We start from the raw sequence: 25,529 nt of genomic DNA, 5'->3' as shown, positions 1-25,529 counted from the left end.
TACCAGAAGCACACTAATACTTAATATAGTGATTATAAACTGAGGCACACTAATATATAATATAGTAATTATAAATTGAGGCCAGCCATGGTTGTATCTAAAGATTACATCATCATTTGAACAAAAATGACTTGAAACCTTGAATAGCACATAGCATACCCCATGTGTTAAGTTGAATTTCCAGACTCTACTTCTGTTTACTGTATACAACATTAGTCCACCTTATTACCCATTATGATGTATGATTTTGTGTTCCTTACCATTTGTGGTAGATATCTGCAGATGTTCTAGACTTATGATTGTTTTGATTTAGAGATATTTTATGTATCTACACACTTTTCTTGATGTCACCCTTGTGGTTCTACTCACTAATCGCTCGATGGTTAGGTGTGTGTTATTGGTTTATGTCCATAGGCATTGGGAGTATTTCAATTGCTTTGTATTCAACATTGTGATATCTTGAGATTGTATGTTGTCAGCTTGGAAATCACTAGTTTAGAGTCGTGGTAAGGGTTTCATTATTTGATTAGTTAGGAGGGGACATCTCACATTGCTCCCTTCTCTTATGTGTTAATCATCACTTGAAGACATTATTAGAACTTGGTTGGAGGATGTTTAATCTCTTTGATGAATTCTTGATCACTTTTTTGATGTATGTCATCTGCTTCACACTATTGTTTAACATGGGTGGCTTAGTATGTGAGCACCTTAACTTAATTGATGGGTTTTCACATTTGAGGCACTTTATTATTGAGCTGAGAAATTTATTCTACAACCCAGTATAAGGGGATGTGTATATTTGTTTGTCTATCTGTGCCTCTTTACAATAACATTAAAATAAATTTTTTTGGTCTAAATAGGAAAATAATGTTGGCTATAATTATTAATTATAAAAAAAATGAATACGCTGTGAAATAATTAGAAGTAAAAAAATGTGTGAATGAGATGTTTAAATTTAATACTTTTCCAAAATATCTCAACCAAAATTTTCAATAAACTATTTGAAGATCTATGCTAACAAATTTATGTCGATATCAACTTCATATAAGTCTATATATAGAAAAAAAATTAGGATTTTATGGTTAAATTTTTTATTTAACATTCAAAAATACAATTTAAACAATGAAAAATAACACATTGTATTTTACACTCGTTAAAAATTTTATATTTTACACTCGTTAAAAAATTTAAACATGAAGAAATTTGATCCTCTCCACTTGTATTAAATCCATACTTATAATGAATCTATATTCACCTTCCCAGATATAAGTATGAAACTATGCTGGTTGTATTATTCACCTTCCCAGATAAAACACTACCAGTGAGCACACATCTTCATATTGATTTGATGTCCAAGGTTGTCGCTTGACCTTGTATTGACTATAGGGAGGTGCCTTACTTCTTTTGGGCTGAGTTCACACTAATCAGGCCTCGACCTATTCCTTAAGGCTTCCTGCCTTCCCTGTTTACCTACGGCCAGCCTTCAGTTGGCCCAAAACTCCACGGCCTATCTGTTCAACCCTCCTGCGGCTGCTACTTCAGCCCTTTCCTTTTGATCCAGCCCTCTTTCAGCCCTGGTTAACTCGATCCTACCCCTATTCTTCCCTTGATCTGCTACAGCTAGCTTTGTCCTGCACTATGCCCTACTCCTAGGGCTAAAACGCCTGCGACTTGCCCTTTATTTCTGTGCGGCTGCCCTAGAAACCACAGGATAGACCTGCGGTTGGGCTTACTAGGCCACAAACAGGCCTCGGCCTAACAGAACAGGGCCTCGACCACCTTTCTCCAACCCACATACTGCCCTTGCTAGGGTTCCACACTTCAGACTAGTCAAAAATTACTCTAGACAGAACTCGTCTAACTCCTTGACAGATCCACAGCTCGGCATCTTGGACAGACTTGTTTTCATGCACTTGCAGCTTCTCTTGGGCAGATCTTGACCCCCGTGAACAGAACTCGGCCCTCACTATGGCTCTTTCACTCCACTGTTATCCTTCACAATGTGTATCTAGTACATTAAGTTATTGAGGGAACTCTTGGTCCTTTAGGCTTTTGCCAACTCAACCATTTAACAAATAATTAGAATATAAAATCAGTTAAATTAGGTTCCAAACCCACAATTGTGGGTCCAAAACCCCAACCACCTGGGTAGTTTGCCCGCCCAACTTACTTTTGGTGGGTTTTCAACTTTTTTCATATTGGCACTGCCATGGATAGGATTTCTTTCTTATATATAGTTGTTGATGGAAACGGTACCGCTTCAGATATTTGAGTGGAGGATATACAGATATTATGATAAAGTTGTTAATGTGGTCTGTATGATGCAGCCTGATAATGTCATACTTGGTTTTGTTTTGTGGGAGTTGACTAATGCAAGATGAATAAATTAGAGATTGGGCTGTTGTTGCTCACACAGACGAAATAGGAACCTAGTTTATGGTCTTAATGATGGTTGTTTAAGAACTCAATACATCGAATATGTAAGTTTTTTACATCTTGTGAATGTGATAAGTTTGTCTCTGAGACACAGCCAATTACCTTGAAACTCTGTGTAGGATATGGCATCCTCCTTGCATCAAGCTTCGAGTCTGCATTGTTATATGAAGTTGCATGCGAGTTGTTTCACATTGTTGGGCTGCTGAATTTAACTGTGTTCATCCTTTAAGGGAAACTTTTGACTCTCTAAATAGTAGTGATCTTCTGAATGACAAATACAAGAAGCCATGGTGTGTGTATATATATATATACCACTTTTGACACTTTTGACTCTATAAATAGTAGTGAACTTCTGAAGGACAAAATACAAGAAGCTATAGTAAACACACACACCCATATATATATATATATTTCCTGTCAGTAATGTATGGGCACCATTAGGATTTCATTCTTATTTAGTTGTTCATGATAAGAAACAGTGCGGCAGTGCCTCTTCAGGTGTTTGAGCAAGCAATGTAGTAGAAAAACTATGATAATGTTCAATGCTATTGTGGGGTGTATGATGAAGGAAGATCTTGAGTTTGACTATAGTAAAATGAATAATTTAAGGATTTGGCTATTATAGCACTTGCAAAAGTAACAAGGAACCTAGTTCATGGTATTGATCATTGTTCTCAATGATCACAGGTCTTTTAATGCATGTATCTCGTATTACACTATTGGGAAGTTGTTTGTTAACCCGCAGGATCCACAGAGCAGTGAGGAGCACATGTTACAAACCACTACGACATTGGTGCACCTATTCCAATTTTGCAAGTTGTTCTTAGCAGAGTTTAAATAAATCTTTGCTGGATGGAACAGTGAACATATATCTTGTCTAGAATAAAAAAACATATATATTGCTTTATACTGTAGGATATTTATAAGTTTAGAATAAATAAACATATATATTGCTTTATACTGTAGGATATTTATAAGCTTAGAATAAATAAACATATATATTGCTTTATACTGTATAATATTTATAATTCCAGAGAGCGTTTTCTAATATAGAGCTGTCTCATCAAACAAATAGACTTAAGAAAGAACATTGAATCTCAAGATTTTTTTACATTCAGAGCTACTGATTCTACTCTTCTCGTGCCTGTAGCTTGGATGATGTCACGGGCCTTGTGGTGCATGGGAAAAACTCCAATGAAGTCATCGTTGAATTCAGATTTTGGCGACCAACCCAGTATTTTGTGAAGGAGATGGATAGCTTCATTGCTAGTATGGCTGTTTTAATGGATACAGGAAGATATTCTCACTTCAGCATCCATCAGGAACCATTTTTATCGGGAACATTTGCTGACAGGCCTCATTTTGTTTATCAGGTATGATGGATGTCTGTCACTATAGTTGTTAATGCGTGGTATTGTTATGTGAAATGTATTGAATTTATTGTGTGAATTCTGATGCACTGCTGTCTATAGTTAGTAGTGTAATGGAGTGGATAATTATCTATAATGGGTTATCTATACTGACGCAGCCGGAACAGTGGTTCAATAAAAACCCACAGTTGGATCTATAAAACCCAACAATCACCCCGCTTTACACCCTTTCCCACAAAATATAGGCCTTTTACCTATCGGAGCCAAAACTGCCTTTGGAAACCCTTAAACAATGTGTTTTCCCTTTCAGAAATGAATTACCATTAAAAAATACCAAAACAACGCTTTTTCCCACTTTTTAAACAAATATATATGTTATGCCGCAGATCTAGATCTGGCTGATCGGGCGGCTCAGATTGAATCATAGTATCGACGATCGGAGGTTCCAATGGTCACAACTATCGGTGCTATCCCTTGGTGGAGGTTTGATGCGATATCGCTAATCGCTATCGGCGATTACAATAACCCGCTTAACTCTCTACCGCTCCATTTCATACATGCCGATGCGATATATGTGTCGGCAATCGCGCATCGAAAAGGCTTGGGCAGTGTTTTACGACTCCGACTCGGACTCCGACTCGGCCGAGGATCGACTCCGACTCCGACTCCGACTCGGTAATGACTCGGCCTAGTCGATTTCGATGACTCGGTCGTTGTAAAAAATACATTAAATATTTATTTTTTTTATAAAAAAACATAATTTTAAATATTTTAAACATAATTTTAAAAATTTTCATTCATGTTTCCAAAGTCCAAACACACAACATTATAATATAGATGGAAGACAACATATGATCAAAGTAGGCTCATGAACCAATCCATTATATCAAAATGGTACCCAATGGCAATACATAGTCAACTGTCATACATGATCAAAGACTCAAAACAAAATACAAATAACCAAGGAGGCTAGAAATGGCCTCTACAACAAAAGTAAACTGTGATGGTGACCAGACTCCAATACTAGTACTACTGCAGCACTGCTAGCAGCTACACTACTACTGGCTAGTAGCTACTGCCAGAGGAGCCAAGATCATCTCGACCAATCTCTGGAGTCTGGATCATCATCATCAGAACAGTGAAAAAAATATACAGTAGCTCTAGGTGTCAAGGTAAGGGTTTCAATTTGTATTCCTTTGTGTGTTCCAAATTTCCAATGGAATTTGTTTGGGTAATTCTTTGAGTATAATTTCAGAACTTTATTGTATTTTTGATCCGTTGGTGTTGTTTTACCTTGAGTCTAGGGTTATTTTAAATTTTTATCCTTAAGATCTGTTCTCTTCCTTTTTCCCTTGTGATTCGGTTGGGATTCCTTTTCAATTGCACACCCAGAATTTTATTACAGACCTGCTCCAAAGAACTCGACATCCACTAACAATGAACTACACGACTTATGCTTGACTGTGGATAATCATTTGCACTGAAGAGTCAAGACTCAAGTAAAGTGTTTAGGGCTCGGACATGTGTAGTAGGGCTTGAGGAAAAGTTATATTAACTGCAGATTTTAGGCCTTATAACCAGCAACATAGTACTGTTTAGGTCCTTTTTGCATTAATTTGTTTTGTAACTTTGAGTCTCTTAGGTATTCTGTTGAGTGCAAGAGTAGGCCCTCATCCAGGGCATCGTTTGACATTTCAATTGTAATTTGGACGAAACCTTATATATAGAGTCTAGACTGATATATAGAATCTAGATATCAGATTTACTAGCTGTAATAAGATCTGTACATTAAACAGATATGAAGAACCTGGGCTTATTTCAAAGGGATTGACCACTGGTATCTTCAACAATGATAGTTATATCAGCCCTTTCACTCTTCAGCTCAGAAAATCAGTGCATAACCATGTCACTCCAACAATGGACACGATCTGAAATAATTGTGGAATGAGGAAACACATACAGCAAAACTCAGCCCCCTTCACACTTGAATAGTCAACAGTGATAATAGATATATGGCAGATTTCGATTCCATATTAAAACATATGTGACTTAAACTGCATTAAACAGTTTGGAATCCTTAAACTCCATTGAACATTTGAAAAATACCAAAAAAATGAATTTTTTTATGTCTTTTATGCCTGCCCAGCCGGTTTTCATTGACTCGGCCTGGTCAATACGGACTCGGCCTGGTTGACCGAGTCAACTATGACTCGGCCTGGTCATTGGATGACTAGGCCGAGTCATAGTTGACTCGGTCAACCGAGCCGGTTTGCTGGCCTGGTCGCAAATTTTTTTAATGGCTCGGTTTGACCCGGCCGTTTCCGAGTTGACTCGGCCTGGTTGTAAAACACTGGGCTTGGGGCAAGCCTTTGACGTGCGCCGATCTGACTACGCGATGCGATCTATTGTCGGACCCGATAGGACCCAAAGCTCCCGTGCATAAAATTTCTAGTCCGCTTCCTTGAATCCGTTAAGTGTTTAGCTTGATTTCTCTGTGTAAATGGCATTCAGTGATACGACAAGTAAATACACTGGGGGTGATGCTATGTGGGTTCTACGGACCCGATAGCGTTAAAACTTTCCTCCTATAATAATTTAAAGTCTAGATTCACTATCCGACTGTGTTTTGTGCCCAATACTTGGTGTATTTTGGGTTTTCCACTCACAGAACCAAACCAATGGAATGAACTCGCCAATCGAACCTTTAACACAATATTCCTATGATAAACTATGAAGAACACAAGGCAGCATCAATATCATCCAATTACAGAGAGAAAAATAAGCATTTGAGGCCTCCACAGGCTGTTTATATTAATATGCACGCAACACTGATTTATTCACAATAAACACATAACAGAGTCTCGGCCTTAGGCCAGATTACACAGATAAATACCTCTGTCTCAAAAAATGCAAATCCACTCACTATCTCTCTGCTCTCGCTCTATCCATCCCCCGCTCTATCCATCCCCCTTGTTAAAGCCTTGGTTAGAGTGTTTGCTGTCTACTCCTCTGTCGTTATGTATGGAGTCTAATTGTACCTCTCTGAACAATGTCCTTAATGTGATGATAGTGTATCTTGATGTGCTTTGAGCGATCGTGAAACACTGGATTCTCAAAGAGCTTGATGCAACTCTAATTGTCATAGTGGATCATGATGGGCTCTAGCTCCTGTCCAAACAAGCCTATGAGCAACTTTCTCAACCAGATAGCTCCGCATGCTGCCAGGCTAGCAGCCATATACTTGGCCTCTGCTGAGCTCAATGCAACTGATCTCTGCTTCCAGCGAAACTAGGAAACTGCTGCTCATCCAACATTGGATGTGCAACTCGATGTGCTCTTCCTGTCTGTGGAACTCCTTGCCCAATCTGCATCAGTGAAGCCCTCAAGCCTCACCCCATCAACTTGTCTATACCACAATCCATACTCTATTGTCCCCTTGAGATACCTCAATATGTGCTTGGCAACAACCCAATGCACCTTGGTAGCCTCGACCATGAACTGACTCAAAGAGTTAACTGCAAAACATATGTCTGGCAGCTGGCTGTGTGTTCACCAAATACATTAATGACCCAATCAACTGCCTGTAAAGCGTGAGGCCTACTAGCTCTGATTTGGATGTGTCCACCTTCCTTCAGTTTTTGATTAGAGGCATGGTCATGGGCATGCAATCATGCATGTGGAATCTCCTCAAAATCTTCAAGGCGTACTTTCCTTGTCACAAGAAGATTCCCTGCAAACCTCCAATACAAGGAAATATTGCATCAACCACATATCCTTCGTCTCAAACTCGCTTGCAAGATCTCTCTTGCACTCTTGGATGAGCGTATATATGCCTATCAAAATCAAATTGTCCACATACGACACTAGAATGAGCAGCTCATCTCCAACAAAAATGTAGTAAAGGTTGGGGTTCACTTCACTCTTTCTGAAGCACAATCCCTAAAGATAACTGCAATACGAGCAAACCATGCCCATGGAGCTTGTTTGATCCCATATAAGCCTCTTTTGAGTTTGCATACATGAGTCTTCCTGTCACAAAACTCAAACCCCTCTAGCTGCTCAATATGAATATCCTCCTCAATAGCCCCATTGAGGAATGTTGTTTTAACGTCCATTTGGTGGATCTTCCCCCCTATGTGAGTTGCAGTGGCTATAATGGTCTTGATAGACAAATATCTAGCCATGGGGGCAAATGTCTCATCATAATCAATGCTCTCTACTTGTGAGAATCCCTTGGCAACAAATATTGCCTTGTATTTCTTGATGCTCCCATTAACCCCATGCTTGATCTTGTAGACCTAGCAAGAGCTGCCACGAATTTTCCCTTAGGCCTCGGTACCACCTCTCAGACATCATTTTTCATGATGGAGGCATACCCCTCCACCATGGCATCTGTCTACAATGGTTGTGTGACTGCTCCTGGTAGCTAGAAGTCTTGACATTCAATAACTCTGTCATAAGTTCCATATACCCAGTGTACCTCTGTGGTTGTTTGCTTTGTCTAATTGTAGTCATCGTCATGAATTCAACACATGTCACAAACAAATCATCATCATCAATTCAGCATAAACATCGTCATCGTCATTAGTGATTATTATAACATTCAACATATTATCATCATCATTAATAATGTAATCAGAAATGATACAACCTTTGTGCTTTCGGGTCCAACTCCTTCCAAGAACGTGTCATGCATGGCAGATGATATCTATCTTCCTTGCATGACAATTAAAAGGCCCATGGGATCATTGGGATATTCCATCAAGACCTATTTGAACATTTCAATCTTCTCAATGTCAGCTTGGTCTCATGACTATATGTAGGCACAAGATTGGCTAAAGAAGATTTATTATATTAGAGGGATTTATGAAATCAAGAGCAAAATCAATGACAAATAACAAAACCTTAACCAAAATGAAAATTAATTGCTCAAATAAATATTTTTACGAAGACATTCATCAAACCCTTTTATTTGCATTTTTGAACATCTATCTTTTTCTTAGTAAGAATCCTAGATAAATATATGGAGTGTCGTTGTTTCTAAAGATTTAGAAAAGACTTTACGAGACTCTGTTTGTAGTGAGTTTATTTGCAAATCTGATTTCTTCATTTTTATTATTTATTTATGGCTATACAAATTTTCAAGCTTTTTAACATTTTAAGGGTGGATTCTGATCGCAATTTTCGTGGATCCGTTTCCCGAAATCCAAAAACGGATCCAAAAAAATTTAAATCCCTTGGAAACGTATCCAATTCCAAATATAAAGTTTCTGATATTTTGAAACGACACAAAAACGTTTTTACGGCGTTTCGGACAAGAATTGTATTCGTTTATGTATCAGAAACGGGGATCCGCGTTTTCGGAATATTCTTCAGGAGTTTCCGATAACTTAGCTCATAACCCTTATCCTCCAATGCTGAAACTAAAATGATGCTCTTCTTGAGCCCTAGAACATAAAGGACATCTTTGAGAAACATAGGGTCTCACAACTCCCTCTCAAATCTAATTGTACTAGTGCCCTTGGTGTAATAGTTCTTGTCACCTCCCATCTCAATATGGAATTGTATGTCCTTCTTTGTTAGCTTGTTGAAGTAGTTCTTGTTCTTGATCATATGACAGGACGCACCGCCGTCTACGTACCATAAATTGGTAGCCACTGAGCTTGCCATGCAAGAAATAAGTGAGAACTCATTCTCAAAATGAGAAGAGAACTCGTCTATCTCTGTAGAGGTTGCTACTTGGTCCTTCTTGGACCCTTTCTTCTGGTTAGGGCACTTAGTAGCATAGTGCCCAAACTGGTGGCATGAAAAACACTTGATCTTGTTGAGATATTTCTTCTTCTTTTCACCCTTGGAGCTTGGCTCACCACCACCATTGTTCTTCTTGCCCTTCAGCTTGCCCCCTTTACTAGCTAGGGAAAATCTCTTCATATTTGATCTCTAGCTTTCTAGCCTCGCTTAAACCTTGATAGAGGCCAATAATGGCCATCCACGTAGCTTTGGCTGACTTTTTCTTGGTCAAGTGAGGGATGATGTGGGCTTTGACTCCTTCCAAGATGATTCTCCTCACCTTGGCATCTCTTTTGTTATGTTGATCCAACTGCTGAGGGTCAGTAGGGGCGGTTGGGACATTATCCACAAACTCCCACACCCTTTGGTCCTCCAGCACCATGCCAATCCTCTCATGCCATGAGCAGAAGTTGGACACATTGTCCAACGTATCCTTATATTTGAGACCTTGATATGCCATATTGCCAATTCTCATTGTCCAAAAACCTTAGTGGCCAAGTCGAACTGGTGAACTCACTCCCTCTGAGCGCAAAACCTACTCCTGAAGATTAAAATGTGTTTGGTCTTCAATAGGTGACTAAAATCTGATACCATGTTAGTTTCCCTTAAAACTTGGTAACTGATTTGTAATTTTCTAAGCATGCCACCTGAAATACAAATAACTGTTGTTCTAGAAACTTAAATTACAAATACACTGAGTTTTCTAACATAGCATGCACAACAAAAATAAATAGAGTTGATGAAAAAACACATTTAACACACAAGACACAAGATATACCCAAGAAACCCCAACTCTTTGGAAAACCTACAACTGTGCATGTTTTCTATTAGCTTCAGCAACATAATAATATTTAGAATTTTTACAACAAGGGAGCACTTCCCTTTTACAAAAAAATCCTCTCTACAATTGAACGAAGTAAAATCGAATCGACCCTTGTGCACCTGTGCTAGTGTATGGCCTCTCTGTGCACTGTCGAACTTGTACGAATGCGCAATACACTTTTCCTTTGCACACTGTACGACCACGCAGAAGTTGTGCTGACTTAGAGGTTGTTTGACCCTCTTTTTCTCTCCCTCTTGGTCATTAATCTCTTGCTGATTCCTAAAACCCTAGTTTTTCTCTTGCTGAGATAAAACACACTGCCTATACCAAATTGAATTGCCACTTCTACGCCCTATTTTCTCGTATAATTCGACCTAGATCCCACCATCACTCTTAATGGCTGAGATTAAATTCGGATGAAGGGTTGAGATTAAATCACATGTTGACTTTAGAATTTTAATTTTTCCTAAGTTCAACTTTAGTAAAAAGTTAAATAAATTAATATTCTGTTAAGTCGCTGTCTTGTGGGTCCCTCTGCTAGCCTTGGCACCTAGGCAAGCAAAACGCTTGGTTTGCTACTCCAATCAACACTCTCTCTTAGAAAGGAAGGTGTTTTGCACTACAACCAACCTGTCTCTGAGGTAAACAAACCTACCTCTTGGCAAAGTCTTGGTCAAAATGTCTGTTGTCTACTCCTCTATCGGCATGTACTGGAATCTAAATGTCCCTCTCCGAATAATGTTCATGATGTGATGAGAGCGTATATGTAATGTCTTCAATTGATTAATTTCCCACAAGAGGACGAATTAACCTATCCAACCCCGTAGGCTATAGTCTTTGATAAAGGGGAAAAAGCAATTATCCAATGTTTGGGGCAACATTAGGTAAATTTTGGGGTAGTTGGGGAAAAAACTCAAATTGGGGGTTGCACATGAACCCCTCACATTTGATTAAGGAAGAGAAGCCACCATGGGGAAATCTATAAATAAAGGGAAGTTGGAGTCATTTGATCATCATGGATTTTGGATTGGAGTATCTTTGATTTTCTTGAGCCTGAGGCTTAAAGGGTTTTAAGCAATGTTGCACGAAGCGGTGACGTTTTTTGGAAGTGGATCCGCGAAAGCGTCATTTTCCGAAAATTTAGGAAGCGAAATGTCTACCATATATATATTTATATATATTTTTTGCATTTATATTAAAAAACATCCAAAATACCAAATTAGTTGTGGAAGGCATGAAAACATTCATATTTTTACATAAATCAAGATAGATATGACATCCATTGTACATCAATGATTAATTATTCCAACATCAACCATCTAGAATCTAGATTCCTCTTCTCTTGTTTAGACTTTGTCTCTACTACGGTTCTCTAGGTATATTAGTCAACATTGCCCAATTTTGTAATATTCCTAATGGAAAATTTGCAGTGATAACAAAGACATGCAATAATTTCAAAACAAAAATTTGTTCAACAAATACACATGTAACAAAAATTTCTCCTCAAGCACCAAACTGGCCAATTTTCATTAAATATAATGGTTGGAGTATGATAGAAGATGGAAGAAGTGCACTTGGGCTTGAACAAAGGCAAGCTACAAGCCTCAGGTGATCAATACAAAAATGTCCAACTGTTGTAGAAGTGCTGCTCTCCAGAAAACTATGTTGGCCCTATGCTTCTGCATTGCTGGCTGACTCCAGGCCCTGGTTTACCCCCTCAAAACTAGGTAGAAAATTCTGTAAAATTAGGAGTGTACTACTTGCCAAAAACCCAGAAAAACCCAGAAAGGGTTTTCCTTAGTTTTGACCCTCCAATTTTGGCCTCCTAGAGCTTGGCCCTCCACCAAACCATAAATCTGCACATGTAGCTGGAACTGCTGTTTCTTGCTCCCAAAATGCTAGGAAATCCCTCCAACTAAGCCTCCCAACAAAATCCCAACCACCCAACTCCTCAATCCTCCGGACAAGGCTCCCTCTAAACAACCCACACCAAAGACTACACAGTCCTGTAGGGGATGACGCAGTCCCTTGAGCCCAAAATTTTGACCTGAGTGTTAGGCTCCTTCTCCTATTGCAAATTCACTCCTCTTTGCTGGAAATGGGACAAGGATTATTCATGCAACACTTCTCACCCAATTCCCGACACCTCTGCTCCACCAAGACAACGTGGCTTCCTCTACCGCATCCCTGTTGAACCAAGGCAGCGTAAATCTCTGTGGGATGAATCACTCTATGTCTCCAAATGAAAAGGAAGACCTTCCTAGGGTGGCACTCAAGGTCCAACAAAGAAAGGGTGAGCTTCGCTCCTTGGGAAGCTCTTGTGCTAAGCAGCACGTTGTATTTCAACAGAACAACCAAAGCAACAATGAATTCTCAAATTATCAAAAGGCCCCAAATGTTGCTCCTCCTACTTATGCTTGCTCACTTGAATCTCATGTGTGTCCCATCTTTAATTTCGACCCCCACTTAGGAAAATCGAACTACCTTCAAGGGTTGCGTATTATTTGTGGGTGAGTGGCCCCCACATTCCACTAAAATGTACATCGACCCCACTTTTCCTAAGTTTCGTCACCAAAATTTGCATTAAGCCAAAAATGACAAAATTGACAAAATTGTTTTTCTCACCATAGGGAGAATAATTAGGAAGGGGCATTACAAATTTTGATCAAATGGCCTAATCCAAGCCTTATATTATGGTAGAGAAAGCTTAACATGCCTGATCAATGATTTTGACTTGAGTGAAGGGTACATTTTTGCTAAGGCCATGGAAAACGAGTTCAACAATCAACAACACCAACACTTGAGTACATATAGGGCTCGGTGCTCTTGATTAAATGCCAATCACATGCCCTCATACATGATATAATCCAATGAAATGCCACAATCCCATTGACCCTGAACACTGTTAAGACTGCTGAATTTTGAATGGGATATGAAAGTCTATTTTCTCCATATGAAGTCTAATGAGGTTGGAACCACTCTCAAACATCTTGAGTCATTTCATGGTAATCTTAAAATTTTAAGTAAGCGTCTAGGAAGCATCAACGGGCATGTTGGGAGTATTCAGAGAGCATAGTTCCTCACATAACAATTCGAACTTTAAAAAAAACATAAAAAGCTCGTGAAACCGTGTGAAGCTTTGCCACATAGGAGGACTGTGAATCATTGGAGTAGGGTTGCAAAAGTATTCTTGTAAACTCCAAAATGTCTTGGATAGAAGACGAAGGAGTTGATTGCATGTCCTGAGCATGACAAGCTTCCCTCTCCCAAGGAGTTTTGCCTTTCCAAGAACTTCCTGCTTGCTTTCAATGTACCCAAAAACTTCTTTGCAGTCTCTGATTGTTGACATCTCAGTCAAATCTTCAAGTAACTGGAATATGAGGCCTCCTTCTACATGACCCATTTGGTAAAAAGATAAAGCACAATATCAAGAAGCTTGGAGATAAGCCCACAATTGTTTTCTGCATCTTGATCTGCAATTGATTCCTGATGGTGCATTGTGGGTTCTCTAGCCTCAACTGCAAAGGTCACTAGCTCTCGCAACGAAGCCCTCAAGCCATTTTCTAGCAACTGATTTTCATCTTGGGTGAGCACGGTCTGGTTCTTAGGACCCACAACCTCCTGCAATGCTTGAAGTGCAAATGTGGATGGATGGCCTGGCTTCATCAATGCATCTCTGAATATTTCCCATACTCAGTCTCTTTGGTCATGGCTAGAAATGGGGACATGGGTTCTTTCTTGAGAACATTGATGCTAATAGAGTTCAACTCTCAGGGAAGGAACAAGAGGGGCATTATCTTCTATGTGGAACAAGATTGTTGGCAAATGATTGTTGTTTACATTTTCTCCAGATAGACTATGCCTCTCTAATGAAAGTTGCATTGAAGTCACTGCCTCAGTCATGTCTTTAGGTTCTGCTATTGTGGTTATATCACCAATGCTCTCCTTAAGATACAATTTATGTCTTAAAGTTGTAATAGGTTTCCTGGTTGTGTTTCCTCTTTGCATAATCAGAAAATAAGGCTTCAACGGTGTATGTTGATATTCTATAGAAGCTTCTGGATTTTGACATTGACTCATATGTCCTTTATTGTTATCACCCATATCCTTCTTAACCACAATATTTAGCTTGTCTTTGGGTACCTTCTTACCACTACTTGTGTCAGAATTCTTTAAGATGCTTCTTGGCGTGTCTTGGATTTTGTCTGGCATACCAACCCCTATCTAAGTGTCTACAACATGTTCTTTAACAGTTGCTCCTAATCTTGGAATTTCATCTCTATCATTTCCATTGGGATCACCATCTTGATTATTTTCTGCAACGCCCTCATCTTCAACATTATCATCATTCTGATCAAAATATTCTTCTCCTACTTCACCTTGTTCTGTTTCTTCACTGTCGCTATCGTCTTCCTTATTATTGATTTCTTTTAGACATGCTTTAATTTCTACACATGATTTTTCTAATCGTTGAAATACTTCTTGAATTTTACTCGACTACTCCATGACTTTAGGACATGAATGTAATGGCATATTGTGCGGTGAGCAACATTCAAAGACTTGCATGATTATATTGTGCGCCATGGCTTCGATACCACTGAAGTATCAAAACTGATAGCTTGTAGGCTTGAATGTAAAAATACACAAGAGGTATTTGTAATAATAATTTATTAATATATAAAAATGTACAAGTGCTGATGTTAAAATGAGAACCTGCATATATATATACCTAAGCAGGTGTCCTTTCATGATTGGGCATGTCTTTTAGACATGCCTTTTCACTTAACTTAATGACTATTTAACATAATCAATATTTGTTTATTTAATATTTACATTTATTTTATTTATTTACTTGTTATGAATTATATTCATAACATCCACGTTTGAGCTTCTGGACCTAGATGAAAAGTTATAACATAAATGTCAACTTGACTTGTTTAAAGAGGAATTTAGGAAGCCTATCTTCTTCAACGGGTGTTGGTACAAAATTTAATACATGTAAAATGCTATAGTGAAATATTATAACAACTTCAAATAATCATGCATGATACTAAACCATATATGCTAGAAATATCATTAACACAAATAAATATTTATCTATTGCAACTAGCAAAATAATAGAAACTGAAATAAAGTGAGCCACGTTCCACCCCACCATAGGCTCAACCGTGTTGCAATTTTTCTCACAACTGGCCACTCCCATTCTGATCATAATGACTTGAGGAGAACTTAGCTCAGGGGTATTTCACACACTGAGATTCAGATTAGGTTTTAACACCAAAAGCAAAAGCCATTATCCTTCACACACGCATAGGAAAACTCAATGATCAACGTTTCTGTTTTTGACCAGACTCACATTCACAAATTGACCATGTAGGCTTGCAAGGACAACACAAGGGAGTCCTTCTCTAATCTCTGCAGTCTCTCGACCATCTTTTCTTCGGCGTTCTATGTGCCACACACAACCAGGAGAATTCCGAGCCCTCAAAGCCATCTAGTACAAAGAAAGAGTGCTGCAACACATTTGTTGTGACACAAACTATCACCAATTGTCACGCCAATTCGAATTTCTGAGTGAGAGAGAGATGTATGAGAGAATAATAGAAGAGAGAATAACTAGAAGCTTAATAATTAAGAAGAATAACCCCTTGATTGCTCCCCTCCTCATTTTTATAATCACACCTTGACCCCTTATCTTCCCAACCTTTCAACTTCTTATGAAGGCTAACCATCACATCAAAGGGAAATATTCACCCAAGGTATATTTTTCCTTTTAAGTCAAGTTTGCCCCCTCCCCAAGGCATCAACATCTGTTGGTTGTCCCCTTTCTTAAGCTCTAGCTTTTTTATTAATAAAAACAAACATTACATCATATAATAGAGTTTGATAGCATCAATGTTGGCACCCTAACTTTATATGTTTTTAATTACATTACAAAATTTGGGTTAATGGAAAAGGTGTCACACATTGTTCAACAAAATATTGACATAGTGAAGAGAGAAGTCAATGCAACTCCAACATGAGCGTTTCCCCTGCTTATCACTTTGATCTCTGCAAACAAACCCTCTTACATGCAAATGTTCGAAATAGTTTTGAACCACAAATTCATATGCTAGGGATTGAGAATACACAAGGAAATAGCATGCAAAGCTAGGATGGAGAATGTGTGTGAGTTATAGAAAGTGCGAAAGATAGAGAGCAATGAGGGTTCTACAACTCAATCATTTTGAAGATGAAAGAATAGACATTACCACAAAGGGGAGAGAGCTTGCCAAGATTCCATGAAGATCATCCAAGTTGTGGAAGGAGGAGCACATAGGTCAAGGAAGGCCACAAACCCATGGTTCTCACACAATAAAGTAGGTACAAGAGGGCACTCACTCTAATACTATTGTTAGACTCACGAGAATGGAAGATAGATTTAGATAATTGTGAGATACATTTCTTATTCGTATGATACACAAAAATACGTTGTTTAATGATCCTTGGTTTCATCTTCCAAGAGGTGTCTTGGAGTCCCAATGATGGTTTGTATTCTTCACCCTAACCCTAATGAATTAGGTGTCTAACAAGTGGGCTCGACTTGAAGAGGCAACGTTGTGGCCTAATATTCCCATGTGTGGCTTGATTTGACCTTAATTGAGCTAGATGAAATGAATAGTAGCCCAATGACTACCTTAGAAGCTCGCAATGGCTAGTTTGATTCGTTTCTTGATTCCCATGTGTGAGCTTGAGTGTGTGTTGACTAGTCTACGAATTGGCTTGAGGGGAGAATGCCTTGCATGATGACGAAGGCACTTTTCTTGTGCAAGGTGGACCACATCGTGGTGATTCCAACGTGCCATTATTTGACCTCCTTTGACCTAGGGTGTTACCTCTGGGCCACCTTCACTATTACCACATGTGAGTTGGAAATTGTCTTTTTTGCTTGCATGGGTCTTAGAACTCCAACATTTTGCTACTTTTGGGCTCCAAGAGGTTTGCATGTGTGATATGAGGTTCCATGCATGGCATGCAAAATAAGCTTTGCCACTGTTTGCTCATGCATTACTACGCCCACATCCCCCTTTGGAGACTAATTTTTGCATGAATGATCCTCTTTTTACGAAAAACTCAATGTGACATGATAAGTATGCATCATGTTGAAAAAAATGAGCCTTGTTGAATTTTGGACCTAGGACCCTATGCATTGGGATTCATGAAGTGCATCGGGAAATTTGGATGTTGCTGTGAACTGTGAGACTGTTATGTGGAGAATTAAATTGTATTGTACCATGGCCAATGCACATGGTCCTAGTTCCAAAATTCAACAAGGGCTCATTTTGAATTGGGATTCACAAAGTGCATCTGGAAATTTGAATTTTGCTGTGAAGTGTGAGACTGCCATGTGGAGAATTAAATTGTATTGTACCATGGTCAAATGAGATGCATAAAGACTCTATGACCATTGCCATGATAGGTGCACTCAAGGCATGGGTTGGACAAGCCCTAAATTGTGTGATCACCCCTAAAAAACCAGTGGCTCCCTTAAACTATGTGTCCCAATAGATTCATCTCAAGCCTCCAATCCTATCTAGGACGAATGGAATTGGGAATGGGGACGAAAGGGACCGTGTATGGCTGACGATGAGAGGCCTGGGACACCATATACATAGTCATTGGATGGTCTGCAGGGTTTTGGGATTTGCATCATTTTGGTCTTACATTGGTGTTGTCTTGAAAATAAATAGGGTACCTCCCAGGACATAACAGGACCCTAGTCCAAGATGAAGTTGAGTTGAAATTTTACACATGCATGTGCCTAAATTCTGAGAGGTCAGAGGAAGGATAGCAGACTATTGTTGGAGGCACTTTGACATGCATCAATGATATATTTGGCAGGTTTGAAGTGCCCTAGTTGAGGGAGATTACTTGTGGTTTACTCTATCTTCCATCTTCTATTTTTTGCTAGATTTATTCAAATTTCTCATTCTATTTAGGGAATATTTCTATTGTTAGCTTCCAGTCTCATTCAATAATGGCTGAGGAATTCCACTTAGTAGATTGATCATTACATTTCTCGATTCTTCCTATTATTCCATTATTTTTTGCAGCTAGAGAGTGGTGAGTGCATCAGCCCATTTTTAAAAGAGAAATGCCATTTATTTCACCTATATTTGCAGATATGTAGGTTGATATTGCAGATTTGAAATTACAAATCACAGACTTGGACAGAAAACATGGTTTAAGATATTATTTTGTGTGTAAATCTGTACTTTAGCATGCTGTTTGCTTATATAATATGCAGAAATTTAATGTTCAGAAGCTGCTTTTTGCAGATCTGAGACTGCTCTTTGCAAATTGATGTTATATTTATATCACAGATTGATTAAGAAGTGCCTGAATGTGTGGTCTGTGAACTTGACGTAGGAAAGACAATAATAAAAGGAACAAGAACCCCGAGCAATTTGTATATATTGAAAGGGTTCCTATCATGCACTAGTGTGAGGGATAGAGGAACCGAGTTGACATGACAGTGATCCAATTCGTAGTTACCTTGTTATTGGACTGTTTCAAGTGCTAATAAATGGCATCCCTAGTAAACCCGTCAACATAGACTAGTATGCTTAAACGAGGGATTGAACCAGGTACTTGGAGGCATAGCATTAGATAAAAGCCCAAGAACTTTGGTGGCAACTAGTTGAGTTAACCCCTAGTGTTTCTCCATTTATATATTTTCAAGGAAAATCTCACAGTGAAACCCATGGGATGCTTCTTGTCAGTGTAGAATAATGTGCCTCACCTAGGGGCATTCCATCCAGGTCGCTGCCAGCATGGAACTAGACAAATGCCCAACAACATTAGTGACAACGAGTTGAGCTAGCGCCTTGGCCATTCTATCTATCAATCTAATAATAATAATAATAATAATATATTTTATAGAAGTGAATTTCTTAATTCTTTGGTATATACAAAGAGAGTCATGGTTTGCAAATGTTTTTGTGCATCCTTTTCTGTTTGAGCTGCAGTTATTTGTCTTTACTCCTTATATATATACAACTTTTTTTGATAGAAGTGAATTTCTGTATTTTTTGTATATATAAAGAAAAAAACTTTGTTTGCAGTTTTTTAGCATCGTTTTTTATTTGAGTTGCGTTTAGTCCTATTCTGGCTTCCAGTTATTTGTCTTTACTCCTACAATACTGTTTTCATCATCATTTGCTTCCTCACATTAACTCTAGAGTCTCTGTGATTACTTTTGGACTATTCAAATAGTCAGCAATATCTCTTGTTTCTTTTGATATGCAATTAGTAGAAGAATTATATCTGCTTCCTAGCTAATCGGATTAATTGTTGTTCCAGAATGAGTGTGAAACATTTTACACAAACCAATTGCTGGCTCTCTTCAGTAGTTCCCAAGATCCCAAAGTTCTACGTGAAGTCCTTAGAGAGTATGCCTGCAATATTCATGTAAGTAAATTTTCCGCTTTATATGACAATGTTTTAATTTTTATATTTTAAACGGTTTAGGGATTGCTTATTACATATGATGAACTTAGCTTACTCATGCCACAGGTTGGGGACTCTCAATGTAATGATGTTAGAATCATCAAGGCTATTGCTGATACCTTGCAACGTTGTATGCGTGAGTGTTTCACCTTTCCATCTCTTTCTAAGTTGTTTCCATCTAGCAAAACAGATTTTATGGAGATGTTCATTATTGCTAGCTATTCGACTGGGTTCTTTATTCTGCATATGATGTGCAACATTACTCAACTGAAAGATGTTTGAGAATATTTTCATTGCATAACTAATTCACAAGAATTTCATAAAATATGCTAGCTATATTTCTTGGCACATCATTTTGTAAGAGGAGAATGATAATGTGCTTGGTGGATGTATTGGCTCAGCTTATAATGCTACATGTACCTATGCTGAACGAATGCAATATTTCTTAATTCAGGAACAAACCCTCAAGATATACATTGTGCAACGTTATGCTGCATTGTCTTACGTACCCTTTTCAGCTCGCGATCATTGTTTGAAGCTATAAAGATGATTCCGGAAGTGTTCATAACACTCTTGCAGGTAGCTTTATTTGAGATTCTGTATAATGTTTTCTGAATGAAGGATAAATTAACGTATTTTCTATTAGGGATGAAATCATAGGAGTATGGTATGTGGTTCACAACTTGAGATTGCTAGAAATACTATTACATATAATGAGATTGCTAAAAATGAAGTATTTGTTGGAGATACTGAGAGGGGTGGAATCGCTATTTCCTTCAATTAGTTAATTAATATTTTTTAATCTTTAGAGCATTAAATTCACACTAGCATTAGATCAAACATAAATCAATATCACATCACATGAACTATAAACAACTCCATTCAACAATGCATGACATCAAGATAGTACACAATATTTTTAGGTGGAAACCCTTCCGAGAGAAAAACCACCGAACGCTTCTTAATATAGGTCTTCTTTTGCATGAATTAGGAAGCTCCAACTTCCAAGATTCTTAGCATCAATTGAAGGAGGCTCCATCTCCCTGGTTTACAGGCTCCAATTTGAAGGACGCTCTAATGCTCCGATTTACCAGCTCCAACTGATAGGACACTCCAATGCCCTGGTTTACTGGCTCCAATTGGAAGGATGCTCCAACGCGCTAGTTTTATCAGCTCCGACTGAAAAGGATACTCCAACGCCCTGCACATGCTCCAACCTGCCCTAGTACCACCCTGCCATCCTGAAGTGTTTTTAGGCTTCGACCTAAAGGAGATTCCACTCCCCTGCCTTACACCACCCTGCCACCCTATTCAGCAAGCAAACCACATTTCATAATTTTCAGTCTGGATCCACTTGTGCTCAAATACAATACAAAACAACTGGAATACAATCAAATCCACTTTTGCACAAAATATCAAACCAAAGCTTCATAAAGGTCAGTTCACTTTTGTTCAAGTTACATCATCCTGTCATCAAACATATAATACTTTAATCCCTAACACATATCTTCTGCTCACATAGTCCAATAACAATGCTCAACAATAACAATAACTCTGCTCAACAATCTATAACCAATTTGGTCTCTATAATGTTATACTTGTGAAACCCTAGCACTGATCAACAATTCCAAACAATGTCAAATCTACAATACAAGGTCAATACCAACTTTTCTCTACTTAAAAGGTCAAACCCTAACTTCAACAAATGGGTCCAATACTGCTTGTTATACATATTTGTTTACAAACCCTATTAGTTGTGCATCAAACTCATAGCCACAATATTTCGCTCATCACTGTTGTACTATCTCTGTTTTGGTTATATCACTGTCACAATAAATACCACTATTATCACTTGTGCCCACAAGCACAATCCCATATACCATCCATTCTGACCTATGCCCAACTATGAGTTGTCTTAATGTGTACATTGTGAGAAATCGGTTACCTGATTCCTACTGCAACAACTGACGTTAACTCTCCTAATTGTTAATTCGATTAAACAATTTACTACTTGTGTGCTACGACAAATATCGAATTAAATACACTACAACCTACACAAATAAAAACTATGGAAACTAAATACAACACAGGAGAGAAATAATCATCACACATATCTACACAGTTATTTTTTGACAAATGTCCCTCGAAAAACCCAATGTGGGAAAACCAATGCAACAATTGAGGGTTTGTATTATTAAGCAGCAGTTTTTGGATACAATCTCTAGATGCCTTGCTGGCTATCTAGTACAGAGAATATCACTGACAAAAGAATAGTGAGAAGTACCTCACACTATCACAAGTGATCCCAACTGATCCAACCATAGAATGGCTTACCCCCTTTCTGCCTCTGCATAGTCACTGCGTCAGCCCAACGTCACCACGTCACTCCCTTTGCTGATCGAATTGCCTCCCAGGAATTTCGATTTCCACCTCCCGGTCTCACACCTGAGCTTCCGGCTTCAAAATTTGATTCCTCTAGCAAAACTACAGACCATCTCAAGGCTCTGCGTTAGCCTATGTGTTGAAATTTGGTACCGGAGGACAGGTGGTTCCCTTAGGCTTTGATCTTTGGCCTAGGGAAAAGTGTCCAAAAGAATTTAATTTTTCTCCTAAAGTGACTTTATAATTTTATAAAGTTAAATCTAATTTAAAAGTGACTTTAAGTGATAAAGTTATTAAGTCTAATTTTAAAGTGACTTTTATAAAGTCAATGAAAAATTAGAAAGGAAAAGTGACTTTGGAAATAAATGACTAAGTGGGTCTTTATTAAAGTGGGGTGAATTAAAAAATAGAAAGTGAGATTTAAATGAGCATTTAATCTCAACCATTGATCTAAATCTATTTCAGCCATTGGATTTAGAGATCACCCAAAAGTCACTTGGAGTTATATTAAAAGAGGAAAAGGAGGAAAAGGTCATTCATTCTTTCATGAGCAGATTGGGAGAAGGAGAGCAAGAGAGCAAGAGAGATTTCTGAGCAGGAAGGAGAAGGAGACAACAGCTTGGCACACATTCCAAGGCAGCAGTTGAGCAGATTTGTACAGCTGATTCAGCACATAGTGAAAGGCAGATTTTTGCACAAACATCGAGGAGCAGTTTGCTGATTTTTCTGCACACAAAACGGAGGTCGTACAGCATTTATTGCTGTCTTGTTTGCTGTAATTTCCAGATTGCTGTGAGGCACGGGAAATGAGATAAGTTGTAAATTTGCTTGCTGATTTTTTGCTGAATAATTCTCACTGTAAAAAGACAATTTTCAGAAATAAAGAAGAGCTCTCAAACTGGTTTTCCCCAAGAGTTGTAGGGGGTTTTTCCAGGGTCAAGTTGACCAAAAATATCAGTGTTTTAATGTGTTTTAATGGCTGTTTTTAATTGCTGATTTTTAATTCTGCAATTTCCAGCATTCTGAAAAATTTCCAGAATTTGTGTTTTCAGCAATATTTTTTTTTTTCAGTCTGTTAAATGTATGGTTATGGGAATGGGCATTTAACTACATGGGAGAAATAAGGAGAAACTGAAAACCGGGGTGGGAAAACAGAAATTTTTACACTATGTTGGCCAGCTTAGCCTTTGCGTTGCCTCTCTCGGATCTCTCTCTACCTCCTCTGTTGAGTATTCCCGGATCAGGGGAAATCTCCAACCGAAACTATCCTTGCCCCTCATTGCAAAATATCACTTCGAATTCTCTTCTCGGCAACTGCTGTGCTTCAGAAATTCGATCTCCGGATCTCCACTCGATGTGTTTTCCAAATTCCCATCAAGTTTCTTCTTATAATCCTTCTGTTGAGAACCAACGACCGAGATTAGATCATAATCAATGGCTCAGATCATTTTGGCTTGATCCTTGTCTTCTTCTAGAAGTTTCACCCACAGTTTGATTAATACCCTATAATTATTTTAATTTCCTAAGTTTAGATTTAGGTAGCCATTAAAAATAATTAATTATTTTAATAAAACAGTCTCTGGGTGAAATTTCCCAAAATGATTTCTGGGTACTGTGGAATACATGTGTCCAAGCCTCCCTGCAAATTTTGAGGCTTAGAGCACATCCGATGTTACCATAAATAAACACTCCCTATTAGTGAGGAATGTGCTCTAGTAATGCAAGGTGCTGAAGCATCACCCTTCTCTGTAACATCTCCCTCTACGCTGATGATGTATGACATCTCTGCCCACCAACTACTGCGCAAATGCTGCATTTGTACTGCAACCCCCTCTCAAATTCTGCATCTGTGCTACTGCTGGCACTGCCATTGCATCTGCGCTACAACCTCCTCCAAATGCTGTTGCTATTGCATTAGCAACGGAAAAGCATCCAATATAACTGAACTGGTGTTCAACATGATGCATTTGTTGCTGGAGTTTTGACTGCTGCTAGTCTCTGCGCTGACCCTCTGAAATCTCTGCGTTGTTGTTGACTCTGCTCTGTGCCAACTCTAGCTCTGCGCTGCTTAGTCTCTGGCACTCCTAGCCACTGCAACTGTCACTCCGACACTCCTCTGCACCAATTGACATTGGTCCACCCTGCTACTTCTAATTTGGGCTCTCGTAGCAAGGTATTGATCCAAGAGGTGGACTCCTCAAGGATCCTGCCCATCCGCAGTTATTTCGAACTACAGTTCTATATCACCCCACCTCTGAGCAATCATGGCAAACTCCTCCACCTCGATCTGCGCGGATGCAACTTTTGGATCATGTTTCTCGTCCCTGTCTTTCTTCTTGAGAGGACACTGTGTAGTGTAGTGACCAAGTTCACCACACCAGAAGCACTTGATCTTCGAAATATATTTCTTCTTCTTTCGCAGCTCCTGCTGCCCCTTAGATGCGAGGGCTGCATTATCATCCTCCTCCTTGGGCTTTGTCCCATTGCTGCTGCTGCTACTGTCAAGTTTGCACTTGACTAAGTCTCTCCTCATCTCTTCCTGCTGAAGAGCGGCCCACATCCCTTCCAATCTAGCAATCTTTCTCTGCCCAAGATGCTTTGGACAAACACTTTCCATTCTTCTGAGACTGAATTTAGAGCCAGCTTCACCATCTCAGTAGGTTGAGGTGTTGATCCCACAGCTGCCAACTCGTCACAGGTCTCCTAAAACTTTGCAAGGAACAGATCAATGCGTTCCCCTTTCTGCATCTGCGTGGATCTCATCTTCTGCTCCAAGTACATCTTCTGCTGCTCGGAAGATCCCTGATATAGTGTGGACAAGGCATCCCACATCTCCTTGGCAGTCCCTTTGCTTGAGATGTGACATACTACATGATCCTTCACTCCGTCGAGGATCATTCGCTTAGCCTTCGCCATCTCTCCCTTGTACTTTTTGAGCGGATCTGGATTTGCGGGCTCAACTGCCACACTGTTGACGTTGATCTTGAGAAAATGTTAATCCAGAAGGCATGACATTCTCGCCTTCCAGATCACATATTTGGATGCACCATCCAATCGATCCTGATCTCTCAACCCACTGGCTACCATCTTTGCCAATCGAAAAATTCGAATGACCTCCTCTCTCCTCTGCGTTGCTGCTGGGCTAGCCTACGCACTCCCTGTTGGAGTCAGTATGTAGCATAAAAACTTATGCTGAAGCATGAAAACTTGATAGCTGGTAAACTTAATTGTTAAAAACA

The 25,529-nt window shown here is 38.9% G+C and overlaps 1 protein-coding gene across 1 annotated transcript in view; it reads left to right on the top strand.

The window, feature by feature from the left end:
* LOC149162352 (uncharacterized) overlaps positions 1–25,529 on the top strand; it is a 187,476-nt gene that overhangs the window by 44,410 nt on the left and 117,537 nt on the right. The window contains exons 6-9 of the mRNA XM_089437229.1: positions 3,587–3,809; positions 19,762–19,869; positions 19,975–20,044; positions 20,363–20,487. Of these exons, the coding sequence (XP_089293355.1) occupies positions 3,587–3,809; positions 19,762–19,869; positions 19,975–20,044; positions 20,363–20,487 (526 nt within the window). The remainder of the gene's footprint in view (positions 1–3,586; positions 3,810–19,761; positions 19,870–19,974; positions 20,045–20,362; positions 20,488–25,529) is intronic.

This window comes from Pinus tabuliformis, chromosome 5_2, assembly GCF_031772625.1.
Source record: "Pinus tabuliformis cultivar Carrire ecotype Pingquan chromosome 5_2, CPIR1, whole genome shotgun sequence".
In the NCBI taxonomy this organism is placed as follows: Eukaryota; Viridiplantae; Streptophyta; class Pinopsida; order Pinales; family Pinaceae; genus Pinus; species Pinus tabuliformis.
Note: the sequence above shows the minus strand (reverse complement) of the source record. Positions and strands in the feature narration are given on the sequence as shown.